General features: G+C 54.9%; 9 protein-coding genes across 9 annotated transcripts; 6 read left to right on the top strand and 3 right to left on the bottom strand.

Annotated features, from left to right (window-relative positions):
• Window positions 1-1,706: 1,706 nt before the first annotated feature.
• On the top strand, window positions 1,707-2,411 carry C8Q71DRAFT_702151 (uncharacterized protein; the record flags this gene model as incomplete). The annotated part of the gene is made up of 3 exons (XM_047920228.1): window positions 1,707-1,922; window positions 1,975-2,157; window positions 2,211-2,411. 3 exons carry the CDS (start codon window positions 1,707-1,709, stop codon window positions 2,409-2,411), a joined length of 600 nt encoding a protein of 199 aa, XP_047782211.1.
• A 967-nt stretch (window positions 2,412-3,378) lies between these two features.
• C8Q71DRAFT_741000 (uncharacterized protein) lies at window positions 3,379-5,229 on the top strand. Its single transcript, XM_047922796.1, has 5 exons — window positions 3,379-3,420; window positions 3,496-4,065; window positions 4,120-4,556; window positions 4,612-4,729; window positions 4,785-5,229. The coding sequence occupies exons 2-5, from the start codon at window positions 3,865-3,867 to the stop codon at window positions 5,157-5,159; spliced, it is 1,131 nt and encodes a 376-aa protein (XP_047782210.1). The 5' UTR covers window positions 3,379-3,420; window positions 3,496-3,864; the 3' UTR covers window positions 5,160-5,229.
• Window positions 5,230-5,515: 286 nt separating this feature from the next.
• C8Q71DRAFT_794833 (tRNA synthetases class I-domain-containing protein) lies at window positions 5,516-9,885 on the top strand (the record flags this gene model as incomplete). The annotated part of the gene is made up of 18 exons (XM_047925568.1): window positions 5,516-5,582; window positions 5,640-5,807; window positions 5,857-6,079; window positions 6,381-6,545; window positions 6,608-6,689; window positions 6,741-6,860; window positions 6,917-7,031; window positions 7,084-7,172; window positions 7,223-7,444; window positions 7,498-7,683; window positions 7,740-7,898; window positions 7,948-8,497; window positions 8,550-8,833; window positions 8,890-9,093; window positions 9,153-9,264; window positions 9,329-9,507; window positions 9,609-9,758; window positions 9,817-9,885. 18 exons carry the CDS (start codon window positions 5,516-5,518, stop codon window positions 9,883-9,885), a joined length of 3,144 nt encoding a protein of 1,047 aa, XP_047782209.1.
• Window positions 9,886-10,194: 309 nt separating this feature from the next.
• On the bottom strand, window positions 10,195-11,689 carry C8Q71DRAFT_421451 (Nse4 C-terminal-domain-containing protein). Its single transcript, XM_047918451.1, has 7 exons — window positions 11,505-11,689; window positions 11,366-11,446; window positions 11,031-11,313; window positions 10,824-10,974; window positions 10,600-10,762; window positions 10,427-10,515; window positions 10,195-10,354 (listed from the first exon to the last, which is right to left on the bottom strand). Exons 1-7 carry the CDS (start codon window positions 11,620-11,622, stop codon window positions 10,265-10,267), a joined length of 975 nt encoding a protein of 324 aa, XP_047782208.1. The 5' UTR covers window positions 11,623-11,689; the 3' UTR covers window positions 10,195-10,264.
• Window positions 11,690-14,100: 2,411 nt separating this feature from the next.
• On the top strand, window positions 14,101-14,898 carry C8Q71DRAFT_702156 (Aldo/keto reductase; the record flags this gene model as incomplete). The annotated part of the gene is made up of 6 exons (XM_047920229.1): window positions 14,101-14,217; window positions 14,289-14,383; window positions 14,443-14,493; window positions 14,555-14,628; window positions 14,701-14,757; window positions 14,813-14,898. Coding segments are annotated over 6 exons (480 nt in total), but the record flags the coding sequence as incomplete, so codon positions are not given.
• Window positions 14,899-15,495: 597 nt separating this feature from the next.
• On the bottom strand, window positions 15,496-16,429 carry C8Q71DRAFT_740978 (mago nashi). The gene is made up of 7 exons (XM_047922795.1): window positions 16,358-16,429; window positions 16,293-16,298; window positions 16,127-16,242; window positions 16,007-16,070; window positions 15,859-15,946; window positions 15,716-15,805; window positions 15,496-15,657 (listed from the first exon to the last, which is right to left on the bottom strand). The coding sequence occupies exons 1-7, from the start codon at window positions 16,390-16,392 to the stop codon at window positions 15,607-15,609; spliced, it is 450 nt and encodes a 149-aa protein (XP_047782206.1). The 5' UTR covers window positions 16,393-16,429; the 3' UTR covers window positions 15,496-15,606.
• A 426-nt stretch (window positions 16,430-16,855) lies between these two features.
• On the bottom strand, window positions 16,856-17,760 carry C8Q71DRAFT_740973 (ribosomal protein S10). Its single transcript, XM_047922794.1, has 2 exons — window positions 17,602-17,760; window positions 16,856-17,554 (listed from the first exon to the last, which is right to left on the bottom strand). The coding sequence occupies exons 1-2, from the start codon at window positions 17,694-17,696 to the stop codon at window positions 16,954-16,956; spliced, it is 696 nt and encodes a 231-aa protein (XP_047782205.1). The 5' UTR covers window positions 17,697-17,760; the 3' UTR covers window positions 16,856-16,953.
• C8Q71DRAFT_740970 (transcription factor e(y)2-domain-containing protein) lies at window positions 17,761-18,408 on the top strand. The gene is made up of 4 exons (XM_047922793.1): window positions 17,761-17,917; window positions 17,976-18,046; window positions 18,099-18,167; window positions 18,221-18,408. The coding sequence occupies exons 1-4, from the start codon at window positions 17,790-17,792 to the stop codon at window positions 18,295-18,297; spliced, it is 345 nt and encodes a 114-aa protein (XP_047782204.1). The 5' UTR covers window positions 17,761-17,789; the 3' UTR covers window positions 18,298-18,408.
• Window positions 18,409-19,059: 651 nt separating this feature from the next.
• C8Q71DRAFT_421290 (uncharacterized protein) lies at window positions 19,060-19,708 on the top strand. The gene has a single exon (XM_047918450.1). The coding sequence runs from the start codon at window positions 19,171-19,173 to the stop codon at window positions 19,501-19,503; it is 333 nt and encodes a 110-aa protein (XP_047782203.1). The 5' UTR covers window positions 19,060-19,170; the 3' UTR covers window positions 19,504-19,708.
• The last annotated feature ends 251 nt before the right edge of the window (window positions 19,709-19,959 follow it).

Raw genomic sequence — 19,959 nt, 5'->3', positions numbered from 1 at the left:
AATTCCGTGACTACCGGGTGAGCCGCGAGAACGTCCAGGGCCGACATTGAGTATGAATTGCCAAATGTCAGTCGAGGTGTTCTTGCGATATCGAGAATGACATATAATAGTTCAAAGGATGGGTGAAGGCTGCTCCGAAAGCGTGGCATGTCCGTCTTGACCGGCCTGTAAGATTGTGCATGCTTGATGCACGGCCACATATGATTTGTGCGCACGAACACATCCACACACAGACCGCATGCATATATGCACCTGAAAGACGCATAGAACTGCGCTTCTGCGGGCACGGTGCAAGGTTATGTGTGGGCTTAGGCTGCCCATCGAAGCCTACGACTCCCACGGGTCCTGAACTGATTGAGACGAGTAGACGAGACACATACCAGGTCCTTGAGCTTGAGGAGAAAGCGGACAACTGGCCAATATCATCGTCTGAGCGTAAGACTCAGTAGAAGTTGTGCTGTTGAAGCTGGAACGTCAAGAAACAGACTGAATGCGATATTTGCAACACTCACCGTTGTACCTGCATCCGGTGGGCCCCATTCGGTAATTGAAAGTCACATCGGACCTTGTGAAAGCGATTGTCAGACCTCAAGATCAAACACGTCTATATCATGAAGTTCAAGCTCAGCGTTGCATTGCCCATTTACTCGTTAAATGTTGCATTCAGCAAGCTTGACGAACATTCGCAAGTACTAGACTGTGGCACTGGCGGTCGAGAGGAGGTGGCGAACATTTGGCGCCGGCGGGCCGCCCCAATAATGGCACGTGGGCGTCGGGATCTCGGGCACCTTCCGCTTCTGGAAGGTGTAATTGTTTCCGCGGGAGTCTTGCGCCCCGAGCTTTTCCATCATCGCGCTTCATTTTGTCATGGGCACGAAGCCTACAGTATTCTTGCCTCAGGAAGACATGAAAACAGATGAAACTTCAAATTGGAAGGAGACCGAATCTGACGAGCAGTGTCGGTTCGCTCATAATGGGTCTGAACACAACCAGTCACCACGCCTCCGAGCTAGGTGTGGTACTACTTACTCTGGTATTCACGTTCCTGCAGCAAATTGTGAGTTCCATACGTATGTGCCATTATTACTTTGTCACTGTTGTCCCCCAAGGTACTTGAAGCAATGTTGACGCGGCAACGTCTTGGACAGTAGCGTCGCTCCGGTTCTTGGCTTCTCCAGATCGGGGTACGTAAGCAGTGCGACCGGCTCCGTATGATGGTGATCAATAGAAGTCGAGCCCGCAGTGGAGACCCGAGACCGACGCTTGCAAGTTGCCGCGGCCTGCCGTCGAACGAACCTCGCCCTCTGAATGCGACTCGACAGTCTTTCGTGCATGTATGTAACCAGCTACCAGCGCGGATTATGCCCGCTCGATGCATAGCGAGAAACGGAGCGAGCGACGTGCGAAGTCTTGCAGGTTGTCCCAACCCCATGATGATCGCTGCACCGCGTGTACTTACTCGGATGCTCGCAAGTTGATTCGCTCGGCTGTTCAGCAGATGAATCGATGACGCTTCGCAGCTGTGAAACGGGGGTGAGCAGGTGAGCAGTGCCGACAAGCGAGGGGTTCAAAAAGTGAGGCAGCGCAGTTCGCGAGGCCTTCTCCCTCTCCGAATCTGCCTTCACTCACCACCCCCCGTCTGTCCTTTCCCAGCACGCTCTTTCTCTAACGCGAAAATGCTCTCTTACGCGATCCTTCCTCTGGCGATGGGCACCATCTCTCTGGCCGTTTCGGTCCCTAAGGGCCTCGTGCAAAGTACCGCCGACTGGTGCCAAGGCCTCGGTCCTGGTGCCTTTGATACCGCGCCCAACTTCACTCTTGCCGCTTACGACACTTCGGGCAGCAATGCGAACACGACTGGTGTCCCTCTCGTGCTCACCGAGACATCGCTCGACAGCGACACTGCCTACATGGCGATCGCGGTACGTAGCATGTCTTATAGACAATATCCGTATGAATCGAATGTGTCCGCAGACCTACGCAACCCAGCCCGACAACACGTTCGCGGCGTTCTCGCTTAGCCAGGGTGTTTTGTCGCCTAATGTCAACGCAACTGGCGTGAACGTCACCGACCTGAGCGTCAACTCCGGTGACGCGCCCTCGTTCGTGGCGAGTGAAACCAGCGTGCCGGCGCCCGCGCAGGTGTACTGCGGTGTTGTATGTGCCTCTACCGTTGTGTGAGATCGCTGAAGCTCACCGCACGCGCTCAGGCTGACACCGATCCCCACGGTGGTAACCCGTACCCGATCCTTTCTGTCAACAAGGACACCGACTCGTTCTCCCTTTGCAAGTCCACCAGCGGGGACTCCAACGGACAGGATATCGTTGTTTTCGAGGCGGCCCAGGGCAGCTCCGACTACGACTTCAGCACTTGCACTCCTGTCCATGTCCAGCTCATCGGCCTCGATTGATTTGTGGAAGAGAGTTCTATACCCTCGGACACCTACCTCACTGATATTGTACGCATGCCGGTCTCATTAGACCATGTCTGCAATCGTCAATCTAATCCGTGTCCACGCGCTGCGTTGTGCCTATGCAGTACGCTGGATCCCTGATACTTACTCGGTAACGGCGCTACGCCATAACTGCGCCGTGTTGCAGCACCCTGTATATGTCGCTTATCTGAAGCGTCGAATACTTAGAGAGGTTGTCAGCGAGGCTGACATACATGCAAACAAATGCGTGCAGCGACGATCGATCGCGAACCTTGTGCTTCTGGGTACTGTTATATTCGTCAGGCTTTGTGAGTTGTATGTGGTCCATCGCGACGTGTACCAACCGTTCTCGATACAAGGTTCGTCCTGTCCCCCATGTAATGTGTCGTGCGCCCCATCATACACGGTATATCAAGTGCTTGTAGATGCTAATGCAATGTAGGGGTCTATGATTAGGTTCGCCAGGTCCACTTGGGTGCACCCTCATACCGTAAGGAAGTACAGAAGCCCTCTGTCGGCCGTCACTCCTCTTCTCATGCGTTCGGTCCCACCAGTATATGGGCGGTGGCAATTTGGAGCATGAGAGAAGTTGTAGATTTCTGGATATGAATAGGACACTGCGATGCTCGGCCAATGGTCCTGGCTGACTCCATGAGCCTAAAGGTCAGCCGTGGATGAGCTTCTGAAGTACCAGCTTGGATCTCGCGTACATACAATCCAAGTACTGAGTTTGCTTCGCTGCAAAAGGCATACTCATTACTACTTTGTTTATGAGCCTTAGATTGTTGCACTGTCAGGAGTCTCAGGAGGGAAACATCGAGGCATGCGGCGGCGCTGCGACGATATTCACAATCACGCACATAGACGCCACAGGCGCGTCGAAGGCACGTGCGACGCGAAGATGCACGCCGCACGGTGAGTCGGAACTGGCATGCGCGTCTCCGATACACCTGATATCCATTGCCACTGTGTCAGTACGACTTGGGTAGGTCTGCTAACTATACTGAGCTTTCAGAGTGAGGCTAACCTGGTTCAACCGCTCAAAACTCCGACTGTCAAGCCAGCAATCGCACTCCGGCGTGACGCGCGTTGTGCAAACCCTCTGGTCAAGTCAGTGCTGACCCACACACTGGTTCGAATCCCTTGCGGCAGACGACCACGAGTCATAGTCAGAAATCCGTTTGCCTCATACAAGAATCAGTCCGTATTCTACATAGGCTGTTTCACAGTGCTGACGTTGTGTATCCGGTCAGTTTACTCCACACCGGTTGGGCTATCGGTGTGACCTGAGCTACGGCTTCTCAGGGGGACCACGCAAGAGGTCCATCGAACTGAGAAGGAGGTACATGTGCGACAACGATCTTCAGTGTATTGAGTGCTGAATGCGGAGCCAGTATATCCCAGGAACGTTGCGTCATTCATCAAGGGAATGTCAGAGACAAGCGTCGCGGGCGGTCGCCCTCGCCGCTCAACCCGCGCTACCATCAAGACGCCTCTCGCTGTGACGGAAGGTGAGCACTCCAACTCACCGGGGAAAGGCAAGGCACAGGCTCCCGAGAAGAACTCAGCGGAAAGGCTTGAATATGTCCTGACCAATCCCAGGAGCAAAATCACCAAGATAGATATCTCCGTGTGTACATCCGCGGCCTTTTCTGATACCAAATAACTTACTCCGACTCGGAAGGACGTCCTGAGCTACGCAAACCTCCTAGACTTGTCGCCCGAGTCGCAAGGCCTCCTTGTGTCCCTCCTTCCGCCGACTGCTTTCATCTCCTTCTCGCCATCTGTACCTCCCACGCATGTCGACTATCGGACGCCACTATTCGATAACGCAGCCACCGCGGCCCCGGATGACGACCGTATGGACGTCGACACGCAACTGTCCCCCAGCTCCAGGCTTCTCCAGGAGCAGACGCCTGCGACATTAGACCCTGCGGTTTTCACGTCGCCGTTCTTCTTATCCGCTGCGCACACCTACCAGGACCATCTGTTCTCCGGCTGGTTTGGAAAGAAGGCGCGCGAAGAAGCAGCGCAGTTTCAGGCCGGCGTGCGGCAAGGCACCCTGCATGCAGAATGGAAGGACGAAGTCTGGGAGAGAGACCATTCCCCGCAGCAGAACCAGTGAGTAGAGTCGCTTCGTGCTACGTAGCAAGAAGGCTGAGCTGCGGCTGCGTAGATCGCAGCAGGTCGACCTGGCAGCGCTCGCTAAGCGCGGGCTTCTGCAGGAAGGCGACGTTATCTCATATCGAAGGCACTTTGCTCAGCTTCAAGTGACCATCGAGAAGGACGTCCTCGTATGTATATCAAACGCATTCGTGACCTATCCGCCCTAAAAGCGCTCTCATACAGGTCGATAGCATCGATGGACCTAGCTCCACTATCAGCGTACTCGTCCCACCGAGGTCGACGCGCAGCCTACACTTGACACTCTTGGTAAACGGGCGCGGAGAGCCGCAGCCCCAGGACAGACTACAACTCATGAACAATATTGCTGACCCCGTCATGGTGGAATCCGGTATCCTCGACATCGACGGCACGGTTGATCGTGCTGACCGGGGCGTTGCAAACGGAAAAAATGCTCGTGCGGCGTGGAAGTCATTTACTGTGTGGCGGTGGAGGGATGAGATGCGCAACGATATTCAGGCACAAATGGTGATGGACAGAGGAGGACGAGAAAGGGTCGGGACACTCTTCTACCTTAGTACTTACTGCCATCAGAAGTGAATGCCTTACCCCAGACAAATCGCTGTGACTCATCGGATTTATGGCATCTATACTAAGTCTTGAGTACGTACTCCTGGTCCAGCAGAACTCCAGCATGTCCATTGACGACTTCAAAAACAACAACCGGGGTCGGACGTGCGATGTAGACGCGATCCCGTGACCGCAATATGCCACGTGGGGCGTGTCATGGCTGTCGTGGGAGACTTGCTTCTTTTCGTGACTCGGCGTGTGCGAGGTTCATCGGATTTGAGTCGATGCAAGTCTTGCATCGATTCCTTACCCGCTCTCCACGCTTGCTGAGGCCGAGCCCACCTCCATCTCTCAGACGGCATTCCAACGTCCCCCGCCTCCCAAACATGTCGGATCCGGCCTCCGCAGATGCGGCTACAGCGCCAGACCTGGCGTCGATCACGAAGAACGTCGGTATGTTGGTTCGCATCTCATGAAATATAACTCATGATCTTATTCGGGAATTCTCAGAGAGAAAGAAGGCCAAGCGGCTGGAGAAGGAGGCCAAACTAGCTGCAAAGGTCGCCATGGCGAGAGCTACATCGAGTTCGGGTGAGAAGAAGGCTAAGCCAGCGAAGGAGAAGAACAAGGATGAGGAGGCACCTTTCGTTAATACCACGCCCAAGGGAGACAAGAAGGGTGCGTGTCGCTCTCCTGCCCAGCTGTACCTGCCTTGACCTGCATACAGATGTCTCGCAGCCCATGGGTAGCGGCTACAACCCGATCGCTGTCGAGGCAGCTTGGTACGACTGGTGGGAGGCGCAAGGGTATTTCAAGCCCCAGCTCACACCAGCTGGCAAGGTCAAGCCAGAAGGCTCATTTGTCATTCCTCTCCCCCCTCCCAACGTCACGGGTAGCTTACACATCGGACACGCCTTGACCGTGGCTATTCAGGACACACTCATTCGATGGTGAGTCATAACAACGGTGCGCTCGGCATATCAGATATGCGAGGGCGAGAGTGCATGAACTCCCCACATTCGTCATAGCTCGTGTTCACCCAATCTGCGACACTGCTCCGGGTGAATGCGGGCAGTGACGTGGATAATGCGCTGAGTAGTCGCCTGGGGTCCCCGTACCCACTGAATCGACTGCATTGCCACCTTAAGTGGTCTCTGGTATGAGCCCCTTGTGCGAGCCCAGTCCGCGTAGCTATGCCGTGATTCCACTTTATTATAGAGTACGTAAAATGTCATGCTCAATGTCATCTAGGCAACGTATGCTCGGAAAGACGGTCCTGTATGTCCCTGGATATGACCATGCTGGCATTTCAACGCAATCTGTGGTGGAAAAGAGATTGTACAAAACGTCGGGCAAAACAAGGCATGACTTGGGGCGTGAAAAGTTCCTCGACACTGTTATGGACTGGAAGGAAGAGTGAGTATTCAAGCTTCAAGCTGAAATGTCCGTACACTTCCAACTCATGCATGTTCCCCCAGGTACCAGGCTCGTATCACGAGCCAGTTAAGACGCCTGGGGGGCAGTCTCGAATGGGACCGTGTGGCATTCACCATGGACGAGGTTGGTGAATTGCCTGCCATGCCGTAGACTAGACACTGAATTCTGTTCCAGCCACGGTACAAAGCAGTCATAGAGAACTTCTGCAGCCTCCATGACGCTGGCCTCCTCTACCGCGCAAATCGACTTGTCAACTGGTGCGTACGTTTGAACACGACTCTCTCCAACCTCGAGGTGTGCTCTACGATTAGTAACGAATACCTCAGTGGCTCATTGATCTATCTGAATAGGTCGACCAAAAAGAGCTTACCGGGAGGACATTACTCAACGTCCCTGGGTATGATGCAAAGGAGAAGTTCGAGTTCGGAGTGATCACCTCTTTCGCATACCCCATTGAAGGTTCCGGTGCGTGTGATTGTCTCACTGGGCGCCTAGCAGCGTCACTGACGGCGAATAGACGAGAGAATCATCGTGGCTACGACGCGTCCCGAAACCATGCTGGGTGATACTGCTATTGCTGTCCACCCGAATGACCCTCGATACAAGGTAGGTAACCGTCGCCAGCGTATCATTGTCTGTTCTCAACAACCGGACAGCACCTTCACGGCAAATATGCCGTCCACCCCTTCAATAAGAGGCGGATACCTATCGTTACGGACGAGATCGCCGTCGACATGGAGTTCGGTACCGGTGCCGTGAAGATCACGCCCGCGCACGACTTCAACGACTACGAGGTCGGTGTCCGACACAACTTGGAGTTCATCAACATCCTCAACGACGACGGGACGTTCAACGCCAACGCGGGCGAGAAGTTCAAGGTTGGTTCCACATCAATCGGAGAGCCGCGGAGAGAATACTCAGACCCTTCCAGGGCATGAAGCGGTTCCACGCCCGTGTGGCCGTCGTCAAGGAGTTGCAGGACGCGGGCCTCTTCGTCGAGGCCAAGGACAACCCGATGCAGATCCCCGTATGCAGCAAGTCCGGCGACGTCATCGAGCCCCTGCTCAAGCCACAATGGTGGGTGAACTGCAAGCCGCTTGCCGAGGAGGCAATTCAGGTGCGTAGCGTGGAAGCACGGTAGCAACACGGGTTTCATACTGATTTCATTCGTAGCGCACGCGTGCGGGCGAGATGGTGATTCAGCCCAAGTCGTCGGAGACTCAGTGGTACCGATGGCTGGAAGGTATCCAGGACTGGTGTATCTCTCGTCAGTTGTGGTGGGGCCACCGGTGTCCGGCGTACTTCGTGCGGATAGAAGGCCTAGAGCAGGATGTCAGTCTTTTTTTCAGACGAAGAGATTCCAGTAATGACCGAATCATAGACAAGCGACGGCAAGTCCTGGGTTGTAGGCCGGTCGGTGGAAGAGGCCACCGAGCGCGCTCAGAAGCTCGCTGGTAATAACAAGTTTACCCTGGAGCAAGATGAGGACGTTCTCGATACCTGGTTCTCCTCTGGTCTGTGGCCGTTCTCCATTATGGGCTGGCCAGAGCAGACTTCAGACTTCAAGATGTACTACCCGAACAATGTACTCGAGACCGGCTGGGACATTCTCTTCTTCTGGGTGGCACGCATGGTCATGCTCGGCATCCACCACACCGGTCAGATGCCCTTCAAGGAGGTCTTCTGTCATGCGATGATCCGGGATGCGCACGGCCGGAAGATGAGCAAGTCGCTCGGCAACGTCATCGACCCGATCGACGTTATTGAGGGTATCGCTCTCGATGACCTGCACCTGAAGCTGTACGAAGGCAACCTCGACGAGAAGGAGATCGCGAAGGCGAAGACGGGCCAGAAGAAGGACTTCCCGAAGGGTATCCCGCAATGTGGCACGGACGCTCTCCGCTTCGCGCTCTGCGCCTACTCGTCTGGAGGTGAGCACCGTCGTTATTCTGGTCGCTGCATGTGTGTTGAGCTTCTGTGCAGGTCGCGACATCAACTTGAGTATCATGCGTGTCGAGGGCTACCGCAAGTTCTGCAACAAGATCTTCAACGCGACCAAGTTCGCCATGCTGAAGTTGGACGAGGAGTTCGTGCCAGAGCCAGTTGCGCGTCCGACAGGGAACGAGAGCCTCGTAGAACTGTGGATCTTTGACAAGCTCAACCTCGCCGTGGACAAGCTCAACCGTGAACTAGAGCGCCGCGACTTCTTTGAAGCAACTATTGCTGTGCACAACTTCTGGCTGTATGAGCTGTGCGACGTCTACATTGTGCGTAGGCAATCTTCATATTGCTTGATGCAGCGCTGACAAAGGCACCAATATAGGAAGCGATGAAGGCTATGACGGACGAGTCTGCCTCGCCCTTAACCCGGAAGTCGTCGCAACAGACGCTGTACACATGTTTGGACTACGGCTTGCGCATGCTCCATCCTTTCATGCCATTCGTCACGGAAGAGTTGTGGCAGCGCCTCCCGCGCAGACCAAATGACCCTACCCCATCGATCATGGTATCCTCGTTCCCCACATATGTACGTCCTCCCATTACACTGTACATGGACGCACTGATTGCGAATGTATCATTTATCAGGACAAGGCCTTCACTTTCCCTGAGGCCGCCAAGGAGTTCGGGCTGGTGTACGAAGTGGCCAAGACCGGCCGTTCCCTCGCCGCACGATATAACCTGCAGAAGGATATCCAGCGTATGTGCTCAGTTATCTCGGCCTCTCGCTCGACAAGGCTTAGTCCTGACCACACTGCCCGCAGTATTCGTACGTATCGAATCAGACAAGGACGCTATGCTCGTGGAGGGCCAGCTCCCGACCATCCTGGCGCTCACGAAGAACTTCAAATCTGCGAAGGTTGTGCGGACACTTGAGGAGATCCCCGCTGGCTGCGGCTCCGATGTTATCTCCTCCACGATTGTCGTGTACATCCTTGTGCGGGTAAGTGTCCGGTCCAACCTCACTTCCCCTTCCTATCGTGCTTCCATGCGTGATTGATTGTCGAAGGACTCCGCTGACTATCTTGTGCACCCGCGCTTTAGGGCCAGGTCGACCTGGACAGTGAGATCTTCAAGTCTCAGAAGAAGCTGGACTTGGCACGGATCAACCTCAACAAGGCACGGAAGATGGAGTCGCCCGCTGATTATGAGCAGTCCGTCCCCGCGGATGTGCGTGCGGCCAACGAAGAGAAGGTTAGTGATACCCGCGCGTCAGGGCTCTTCAGTGCCGCTCATGCTTGTGGATGTACAGCGGAAATTGCTTGAGACCGAGGTCGACAACTTGGAACTATCCATTGCGATGTTTGAGAAGCTGAAGTGATGACAGGCAGCTTGTCATCCGTGTGTGTGACGTAGAACATAGTAGACAGTGTAATCTTGAATGCTTTCGATGTTGCAGCTCATCCTGCACCGCCGCACGTCCGGGAGGTTTCCGAAGTGCCCCTCAGCCAGGTTATCGGCCAGCCACGTCACGTTCGTAATTTGGGAGCATAGCGAGAAGGTTCAGTACACAGTCGAGCTCTACAGTACCAACTACAGTGTACAACACGACATACAGTAAGCATGAACAGGGGTGGTATAAAGCAACGAGCAACACGATAAGCAAGGCCAGGGTGCAAGGTATCGAACGTTACACATGTAACGGTCAGTCACTGCGCCCTGAGGCCAAGAGGAATAGTACGAGGTCCCCGGGAACCCAGTTATCCATACCACTTTCCGCCGATTCTCATCGTCGACTTGGGCCGCTGAGGGATCAATGCATCCTTGATGTCGAAAACTTCGATGGCCCTCTGTCATAAAGCGGCGTCAGACATGGAAGGGAAGGAGGATGCGGATGCTGATGCATGAGGTCTGGCACGCACCCTCCAAGTGGCCATGTCGAATTCCATAACCATCTGCTGCTTCCGGAGACCCGCGGCGTAGTCCTCCTCTGACGGCTGCTCTGTGACATCTGTGAAGAGCAGGGAAATGTACAGGGTGCATCAGCGGATGTATCAGGGAAATTGTTCCTAATTGTGCACGTCAAACGACGCACAGATGAATGGTTCGCCGTCTTCGAACTCGAGCGCGCACTTTCCGTCGCGGATGAGGAACGATAGATAGAACAGGTTCTCGACGGACTGTCCGAAGTCGTCAGGGTTGACGATGACACGGAACAGGTTCACTTTGTTGTCCTGCTGTTGCAAGATGCGTTCCAACTGTAGCGTCGGACCCTTAGTACGGAACATTCCTCAATCAAGGCGGAGTAGGATGACGTACAGTGGCAACATTCTTTGTAGTCTCGTTCTCGGAACGCGTGATGTCGCTCTCCGTGATCTCCTGTGGCTTCTTCTTTTCTCGCTCATCCTTTTGCAATGTTGCGCGCTTGATAACAGCTCGTTTCTTTTGCTCTATCGAGAGAGGACCGAGCCTGAGGATTGACCGTCAACCCTCCCGGCCTGCTCATACGTGGAGAACACAACACACATGAAGTCCATCACAGGCACCCGGTGGCTCTTCGCCAACGCCCGACGGCCGATACGGGCAAAATCCAGCAGCTCTCCCGAGTAGTCTTGCTCCTCATCCGAGTCGATGTCCTCAGGCACAGCTACACCTTGGTTGCGTCCCATGTAGGTGATGAGACGAGAGACAAAATCATCGACGTCGAATGCGCCGGCACCCGCCTTCATGGCGCGGGCTTTCGCCGCGCCCATCTGGGTCGCAGCGAGCAGGAAGGTGGAGTCAAGTGTTGCCTCCGCTGTTCCCTTCACTGCACGATGGGAAGTGAGATGGAGTCTTGTTACAATGAAGACACAACTTACCACGATGGAACAAAGAGTCAGACTGCTTGACCTTCTCCACCAACTGCTCCGCGGTAAGGTCCTGCGCATGCCCCTGTGCATCTGTCCATATCCCGCTGTTTATATGCCTTAGATGTCGCTCGACCAAGGGCGCACGCACCTTCTGTGGTGGATTTGTAGAGGCTGCGGTACTGACGCCGAAGGGTGCGCTTTTCCTCAGGATCTTGGTCTGGGTCATAGTCCGTACCAAGCTGTGAGTCCAAGGAGTCTCTGGGCATATTGATGGATGCTGGGACACTGTAGAGTAGCAGACAAGACGCTGGGTGTGGTGTCGCGGTCGAAAACGCGTTCCGCGTTTGTCGCGACGCGCTGGTGGCGAACGTCACGTTGCACATGACGTGAGTCACAATCTATAGTCACATAATGCAACCGCGCTACTTACAGGATTGATTACTGCCCAGCTTGGCGTATACACTCAACGTATTGCTTTCCACCCAGTAGTTTCTCAACTCTGAACCGAAATGACTGCCATTTCAAAACTGAGAGATATGTATGATCCTGCATGGTCGTTTCCACTGCGGACAGACGGCGGTGGCGGCGGCGACGTTCGCGGGGCTCGCGTTTGGCCTGAAGGGCACTCGCACGACTCTCTCAATGAGGGAGAATCGGGCGTACCGCTGCTGGGCGGTAATGTTGCGCGAGGAAGGTTGGAGGCGGGCGGGAGGTCGCTGGGACGGACCAGGGCGGTGGCGGTCGACCCAGCGGCTGCCAGGAGATGTGAACTAATGTTCCACATCAGCATTGCGGTTCACGATGATGATCAGTATGCGTGGCATATTGTGGTGAGTCGATGTACTTGTGGCGAAGCCGAGACTAACGCGCATTGCCCATAGATGCGCATAGCAGAGTTGTCTCAATATGCAGGTACTTAGCTCGCTTGCGTCTGCAGCCAGACAACGTATGGCACATGTTTCATGATCACTGGTATGAATAATGCAGAAACTAGATGTTATCAACGCTAACATCGTCACTCGCAGTCCGTCGAGCCCGCGAGGCGGATCGCAATGCGTCAGCCTCATCGTGGCGGCTGGCATTACGTTGCATATATCCTGCCGTCGCTGGCCCCTTTTCTCTGCCTCTTTCTGTCCTTCCCTCCACTCGTACCAGTCCCTCGCGCGTCATCACATCCCTCGTACTCAGCAAGTCATAGGTAGGTACAGGGCGTTGACTACTCGAGGAGGCGCGGGAAGCTGGGCGAGTCGGCGGAGCATGTGTTACGCCGTTTGCAGCGCCAGTCTCGACTCGATCAACTCGCTTCCCCATCTCCCGCGGCCCCCGATGGGCCCACAGTCCAGAAAGGCGAAGAAGCGCTTCCGGAAGTCTCTCAAGGCCTTCGTGAACGCCATCGTCTGCCGCGGCAAGGCCAAACCCGACTCCCGCTGCCTCACCGTCGTCGATATCAAGGACGAAGAATTCATGCATATCGATGCGGATGCTGCAGTCACGACCACCGAGCATACAGAGCGTGCGGCTGACCGAACAGCATTTAAAGACGACTCAAGTGCCCCAAAGCTGCCTGACTTTGGTCTGATATCGGAGCCCGAACCCGTCGTTCAGCCAGGTCAGCCACCATTGGACGTTGAGGCCAGGCGCGCTGCTGCGCATGAACCCATGGGTCTCCCAATGCTCACATCTAAGAACATACCCGATGTTAAAGTTGGTTCTACACCCTCGGCCCCGTATCATGCCAGCGCGCGCGTTCTCCCAACTACTAGAACGAACTCTGCACCTGCTCCTAGGCGCAGTGCTCTCGACGGCGGTGCCCGCGACGAGGTCGCCCTTGCTCGACGAGGACATGGCCGTGTCTCCAAGGCCTCTCGGGACGGTCTCTTGGTCGACCCAACAGTCGTATCAAAGGTCAAGCGCACAAGCTGGGCGCCGCTCACAGATGTTACGAACATTCATGCGAACGACGGCGGAAAGGACATTGCGTTTGAGGTTGCTGCCGCGGAGAACGTCAAGTCTCAAACCGCAAACCTGGTTTCTACTCCTGTCGACTGTGTCTCTATTACCCCGACGTCTGCTGCGGCTGCGCTTCCTTCCGTCGAGACTCTGCAACCGACCGTCAAGCCTACCGACACCGATGTTCAGCCCTCTACCTCTGTTTCTGTGGGTCCTACTGCCTCTGCTACTCCCCAGCCTACTCGAGATGAAGACAAGAGGCTTTCCGTTCTTGACGCTGTCGCTTATCCGGAGAGCTCGGTTGTTCCGGCTGATACGACAGTCGTCGAGTTTCCAGGGACCAAGACTGACCAGGAACAGGGGGTCGTCGCAGTCCCGCAAGACTATCAAAGCCCGACCGTCATCACCGGCGTGGTTCCACTCAACCCGACCTTGTCCTCAGATGCTCTCGGTATCGCCAGTGAAGCTATTGGCGCTCAGAAAATTATGGTATCAGAGGATCCTGCTCAGACACCGTCAATAGCCACCAACGTCTTTGGGACAGTCGAAGGGCCTGCGCCTGACGGACCTTCGCCCTACCCGTCTTCTCCGTCCACATCTACCATTGCGTTATATGCGGTGCCGAACAAGATCGAGGAGCTGGCCATAGCATCTCGGTCGCCTCCTGCTGAGCCACTAGCAGCTGGCCGCCGTCCTGGAGAGCATACAAACTCATACTGACGAGATGCATCTGTAGTCCACGCCATGCAGAGTATGTGCCCCTCATTGTGAAGTACAAGATTGCTCACACGGCGCTCCATGCACCCGCAGACTACGCGATCCAGAACAAGCTCACCCCGTTCGTCTCAATGCAGAACCAGCACAGCCTGATCTACCGCGAGGAGGAGCGCGAGATGTTCCCAACCCTCAAGGTACCATCTCTCACCTGGTCTCACCTGGCACTCTCCATCACCCGTCCGTCATGCTCACGCGTTGCGCGCAGATGTTCGGAGTGGGCGCGATCCCCTGGTCGCCCCTCGGCCGCGGCATCCTCGCCCGCCCGCTCTCCGCACAGACGAAGCGTGGGGAGACCGACGCGTGAGTGCCTCCCGCCTCTCTGGCTCGATGGCCGCAGCTAACTCGCGTTGCTCCGATAGTTATGCGGAACCGTACAAGAAGTGGGCGGGGACGTCTGACATCGTCAACCGGTAGGGCACGTTCGCAGAGGCGGAGTGTTTCGTGACCTTGCTGACGATTATCCGCGTATAGGGTCGAGGAAATCTCGAAGAAGAAGGGCGCGAGCATGGCGCAGGTCGCAACCGCGTGGAGCCTGGCGAAGGATGGTGAGTGGGCGGTATCTCGAGCTGTCGGCGGGTGTCCCAAGGAGGAGCACTGATACGCCATTTCCGTCGAAGGCGTCACCGCGCCGATCGTCGGCACGACGAGCTTGAAGAATCTCGAAGACATCATCGGTGAATGGGGTCTCTCGAGCTTTCCGACGCGGGAGCTGATGGCGATTGTGTGCAGCTGCGGTGAACGTCGAGTTGACCGCGGATGAGATCAAATACCTCGAGGAGCCCTACAAGCCGCTGGCGGTCCATGGTTACATGTGAAGGACGAATCCGCGTCAAGCGCGTCTGACGATGTATAAGCTGTGGATGACCAAGGCATATTGAAACGAAGTGACAGAAGCGAGTGTACTTTGAGTGGTATTAGCATAGATCAACAGTCCTCATCCTGTGCAACTTGCGGGCGGATTGCAGTACAGCGAGACCGAAAGCACAACACAATGCGTATACGGTAAACTGCATCGGTCTACTTAGCACGAACCTGGCACGAATCAATCAGCATGCGGACGCAAGGAAGCTCGACGATAGGCGACGATTTCAACCAAACTTCAACGTTCAACCACGTCCCACTGCAAGGTCAAGACAAGAATATTGCAGCGGCAAGCATACCGCGCTCATGCACGAAGTGCCTGGATATGAAAGAAGTCGATGAATCATGAAGCTTACGAGGCAGTGAGGGACAGGTGCATGAGACTACACGGAGCGTCGTACCATGAGCTCATGCACAAGGTGAACCATAACCCTTATGAGGGGTTGCCGTCCTAGGTGCCGACCTCTGCCTCCGCGGCTGTTAACATGGCCGGCCGGACTTCACGTCGCCGCTTCATTGCGACGGCGATTTGTATCTCAAAACATTGAGCATCATGGGATGGAACGGCCTATGTATACGCTGCAAGAACCATAACATACGAGCGGCAGAGCAGAATTTTAGCACATACTACTACAGACAGCAGACCAATGGAGACACAACAGCTAAATCGGCTTGATCTTGAAGTGCAGGGAAATGAGCGAGAAGATGAGGCACTAGAGGACATCGGACACGTCAACGACATCCTACACAAGCACGCATGGAACACCCTACCTTGAGATCCTGGACGAGGTAGTAGAAGACACGGAGCCCTTCCGGATCCTCACTGTCCTGAATGTCTACTAGAGATCCGAGCTTTGCAGTCTATTGAATACTTTGAGTACAGTGACGCGTATTCCACGACGCGGAAACCGTACCTCAAATGCGATGTGGTCGTTGCCTACCCGGATTTCAAGCTCCTGCTTGCCGACGATGTTTTTCTTCGGCCAATTCGTATCGTCTTCTCTATGGGCGGCAAGAGGCTGCGTTGACAAGCGATACCCAGTATGGCACAAGCGCACTCACTTTGTGATCTCACTCGACTCCACGATGCGCTTCAGCTCCTTCACCACCAGCGGTCCCACCCACACTGACAGACCATGAGTGTCCTGCGACAGACGCGGGTCAGTGAGGCGCGATACTCACTTTCCTTGCGGATCAGACTGTCGTTCCGGTAGTTGGAGTTGTTCGCGTAACGGAGACGGCCATGCGAGTACTCGAACTCGAGGAACTCGTGTCCGTGTTTTCCAGAATGGCCGGTGCTGGGTGACGCGTCAGAAAAGCATCTGTGGGCCGTCTAAAGGACACTTACTAGTATCTAAGTCAGAGGGCGGGCGTGAGCAAATTGCGCACACGCCCTTGCACTTGTCTTCCTACCTGAGGTAGAAGGGATCGTTGTCGTGCGAAGTCATGCTGAGAGAGGCGTCGAGGAGGTTGAGGTCAGAGCTTGTAGGCGCCCACCTTCTTGCAGATGGCCCGTTGCCGCCCAATTGGCGCCCAGCTTGTAGGATAGTAAGTAGTTGATTGATTACTCTGTTACTGTCTAAATCTTCGATTGTAACACGGCATACTTATGACTGTAATACTGATCTAAGTCCCGTCACAAGTGAGTACTTACGCCGGCGAGGGTTGGTACTACTACTAGTACATAGCTTCGCTCAGGAAGGCCACTGGTGGCTACGTCGACGCATTCGAATCTTCTGCTTTGAAAAGCTAGTCATCATGTGCTCGGACGAGCAGAGTTTCCAATGAGGATAGTCTGAAAGTCCTGCGCGGTGCCTTTGCCGCCGAGAATGACAGGCCCTTTGTAAATTCTGAGCAGTTGTAGTTCTTGATGGCTCAATTGAGCACGGCTTACTTCATGGCACCAGCGAATTGTGTACAGCTCAAGCATGCATAGAATAGTGCGAGGAAAGACAACAGCAGGGATCATGATACCGTGGTAGATGTCCTACGACTCACAACAATCCGGTCTATGAGGACTTTGCTGGTGATTCTAGCTCTGTCCTGCCTTCTGCCGCCGCCATCTCCTGCTGCACAATCTTCTCTCCCAATTCCTTCACTTTCTCCGGGCTCGTCGGCCCTCCGAGGCGCATGTGGCCCATGGCTGCGTCGAACCGCTTCCGACCGATGCTCACCGGCGCCCGGCGCCACCGAACGACCCGAATACCAACACCAGCCATGGTGTGTTCCTCCATGTACTTCACCCAGCGGTCGATGACCTCCATGTCTGCGTCCCACGCCTTGATGACCCGTTTGTGCGTGCAGCGCTCGAAGTTCTCCTGCGACTTCTTGTGTGCGAACGGGCCGCGCATGACGGTCCAGAGTGTGCGTTTCGTAGGCAGAGGGACCGTCTTCGAGATGGGGATGCCGAGCGCTGCGGCGGCGTGTGCGCTGAAGTGGGTGAACAGCTTGAGGAGGTCGAGATGGTAGGAGCGGAAGTGGACGAGCGCGACGGGCACGCCGTGTGTTTTGGGATGGTAGTGCGGCGCAAAGAGCGCGCGGCCGTGCACAACAGAGGAAGCATATGCACGCTCAGCTGGGTCTTGACCCGCGGACACCACCGCTGAGTTTCTGCGAGTCGTCAGCAGCGTTACAGCGAGGCAGCGCATACTGCTCACGGAGAAGGTGACTTCGCGGGAGCAACAGCGGTGCTCTGCAGGCGCACCATGCGCTGGGCTCTCCGCCATGCGTTTTTGCAAGAATTGGCGAGCATGGCGGTCGTCGTCGTCGGTGTCGGCGAGGACCTGGACGGTGGGCAGAGGCTCGCGGGTGGCAGAAAGGTCGTTTCCCAATTTGGCAGGTCTGTATGTACGACCCATTCCCACGGGCGCTTTGTTCACACAACTCGACTCCGGCCATGCCCCGGAACGACGGCCGCAATGACCTCTACCCCCAGCTCCTCCGTCGGATGACCGGACACGGAGACTATGATAGGTACGCAAATAGTGCTTATGCTTGCGTTATAAGCGGTCATCACATTGTTCTGGTGCAGACTGCTGTGGGTCCTCACCCAGAAGCTGAATGAATCTGGGTGGCTAGACGACTTCCGGGACAAGAGCAAAGGTAAGTCTCAAACATAGCCGCATTGAGACGTCAACTCATCAGCTATCTATAGAAATGGCCCGTAATGCGGACAGTATATCGGCCGAGACGATGATGACCGAATTACGGCCACAAGCCGAAGGTAGCTCCCAGCGTGATATCAACCGAGATCTGTCAACAGCTTCAGGTTAACAGCGACAATACCACCGAAGGTGCAGCAAGAAATCATGACCATGATTCGACAATATTTGGAGAAACAAGTCGAGGGCTAAACGAGTGTGCTTCTTGACTATTTGCGAAGCCAAGCCTGGATTTTCGCTTCTCTGCTGTATGTTGTATCTCAGTTATACCCACTGTTCTATTCCAGCGTTTTGCTCTTGCTCTCTCAACGCCCCAAGCACACACGCGGGCATACCGTACATCATCCCTATCAATCTACCAGGGTGTCAACACAAGATTCGCCGTGGTTGGCTCGTCTGACAGTACTCTGCAGCAGAAGCTCGAACGCCCAGCTGCGCGTCCACATGAGACCGGATGGCTCGGATACAGCCCCGTAGAACAAGAGACTCTCATTATGGTCGACCGAGTTCCGTAAGCCTCTCATCCCCACCATGTCAATAGACGTTTGTGCACTTCTGAATAGCGTTCGCTCAGCACGCCTTCCGCCGAGGTCCGATCAGTGCTCTGACAAGACCTGACTATCGTTCCTCAACCAACACGCGATCACCATCCCGAGCGCCATGCTATAAAAGGCGACGTAGCGCATTGCCTTCGGTAGGTCCGCGCCTCAATGACAGATCATTCAAACTGAACTTTAACTCTAGTGTCCTTTTGGCGTGTTGTACAGAGGGTAACTGCTGCTCTAGTCAGTGAGTGGAGTGCCTCCTATGTCTGAACGCCCATGAAACCTGATTACATGAATAACAAACCTAAGCAGTGCGTACGTCGAGTACTTCAGTGCTCCGAGGTTGAACGCGGAACCGAGGGCAGTGTTCTCCCAGTGGTCAGCTGTTATTCTTGTGGCTATTTCTCATGTCCGACAGGCGATTAGAAACTTTACGCACAGGGACGCACGGTACGACGGCCATCTCGAGGAGTCACGGCGGTCGAATTGTCTGCATTTGCGGAGGTGGATCAATCACAGCATGTGGCATATATCAACACTGCGTGGCTCGCTGCAGGCTGCGCCATGTTGGCTCGGAACTGCATCTTCCTCGGGGCTGACAAGATGCTGCGCGCACTGCCCGGCGCAGCGCAAATTTTATTGCGGCAGATCCTTGTGGTTGTACATGGCTAACGATGCAATGCGTGCACAGGTCATCGGAATAAGGAACGTCGTTTATAGGGAGCACTATTCGCATATGGCCTCAGTTCGGACAATCACGGTGCAAACATGTGGCTATACGCCGGAATACCCATGCTCGAGCTCAGGACGCTCTTGTCAGTCTTTCCAGTTCTCGACTGGCCAGGATCTTTAAGTCCATCCTACATGTGATTGTCTATATTATCGGACATACCGTCAAGAACTCTGTGTATCTCGGAAGGCCGCTAGATCATGGCTCACGTGTCTGTACGGAATGTTGATTGTGTCATTTACAGGAGTTCTCTTCTGTGCAACTGTGCAACGGACATGCTGAGAGGCTGGAAATCCAATCGGTACACTAAAGTCGACATCCTGTATTTCTGTATGCACAGCCTGACCTCAGTGCCTAGGTTCGACGCAAACTTCACACGTAGTACCTCCACGCGAGCGCCGCATGCAGGTCTTGAATCGTGTCTTCGAGAGTCTTCGAGGCTATCTCAGTGCCCACGGGAACTGCACGTGGATGCCGCTCGCAATGGATATGTATTGGTCAGGTTAGCCTTCAGAGTCGCATGGTCTTCATTCATCTTTTCGGCCTGACCCGTGGACTCTAGGCACTCTCATATACTAC

This window comes from Rhodofomes roseus (genome assembly GCF_022264815.1).
Source record: "Rhodofomes roseus strain CIRM-BRFM 1785 chromosome Unknown C8Q71scaffold_4, whole genome shotgun sequence".
NCBI lineage: Eukaryota > Fungi > Basidiomycota > Agaricomycetes > Polyporales > Fomitopsidaceae > Rhodofomes > Rhodofomes roseus.
This window is presented reverse-complemented; position numbering and strand designations above follow the sequence as displayed.

Bases quoted from the DNA above. Each gene is read 5' to 3' on its own strand.
- C8Q71DRAFT_421290 (XM_047918450.1), top strand. From the start codon at position 19,171: ATGTGGCATATATCAACACTGCGTGGCTCGCTGCAGGCTGCGCCATGT.
- C8Q71DRAFT_740978 (XM_047922795.1), bottom strand. From the start codon at position 16,392: ATGACTTCGCACGACAACGATCCCTTCTACCTCAG. The intron at 15,947-16,006 runs GTGAGTGCGCTT...TGCCGCCCATAG, and splicing joins GAGTCGAGTGAGATCACAAA to AGAAGACGATACGAATTGGC. The intron at 15,658-15,715 runs GTAGGGTGTTCC...GATGTCCTCTAG, and splicing joins ACCTCGTCCAGGATCTCAAG to TGCCTCATCTTCTCGCTCAT.
- C8Q71DRAFT_741000 (XM_047922796.1), top strand. From the start codon at position 3,865: ATGTCAGAGACAAGCGTCGCGGGCGGTCGCCCTCGCCGCTCAACCCGC. The intron at 4,557-4,611 runs GTGAGTAGAGTC...GCGGCTGCGTAG, and splicing joins CATTCCCCGCAGCAGAACCA to ATCGCAGCAGGTCGACCTGG. The intron at 4,730-4,784 runs GTATGTATATCA...GCTCTCATACAG, and splicing joins CCATCGAGAAGGACGTCCTC to GTCGATAGCATCGATGGACC.
- C8Q71DRAFT_421451 (XM_047918451.1), bottom strand. From the start codon at position 11,622: ATGCCCAGAGACTCCTTGGACTCACAGCTTGGTACGGACTATGACCCA. The intron at 10,975-11,030 runs GTGTGTTGTGTT...GTCAATCCTCAG, and splicing joins GTGCCTGTGATGGACTTCAT to GCTCGGTCCTCTCTCGATAG. The intron at 10,355-10,426 runs GTGCGTGCCAGA...GCTTTATGACAG, and splicing joins TCGACATGGCCACTTGGAGG to AGGGCCATCGAAGTTTTCGA.
- C8Q71DRAFT_740970 (XM_047922793.1), top strand. From the start codon at position 17,790: ATGTACGACCCATTCCCACGGGCGCTTTGTTCACACAACTCGACTCCG. The intron at 18,047-18,098 runs GTAAGTCTCAAA...AGCTATCTATAG, and splicing joins CTTCCGGGACAAGAGCAAAG to AAATGGCCCGTAATGCGGAC. The intron at 18,168-18,220 runs GTAGCTCCCAGC...TCAGGTTAACAG, and splicing joins ATTACGGCCACAAGCCGAAG to CGACAATACCACCGAAGGTG.
- C8Q71DRAFT_740973 (XM_047922794.1), bottom strand. From the start codon at position 17,696: ATGCTCGCCAATTCTTGCAAAAACGCATGGCGGAGAGCCCAGCGCATG. The intron at 17,555-17,601 runs GTGAGCAGTATG...GACGACTCGCAG, and splicing joins CCCGCGAAGTCACCTTCTCC to AAACTCAGCGGTGGTGTCCG.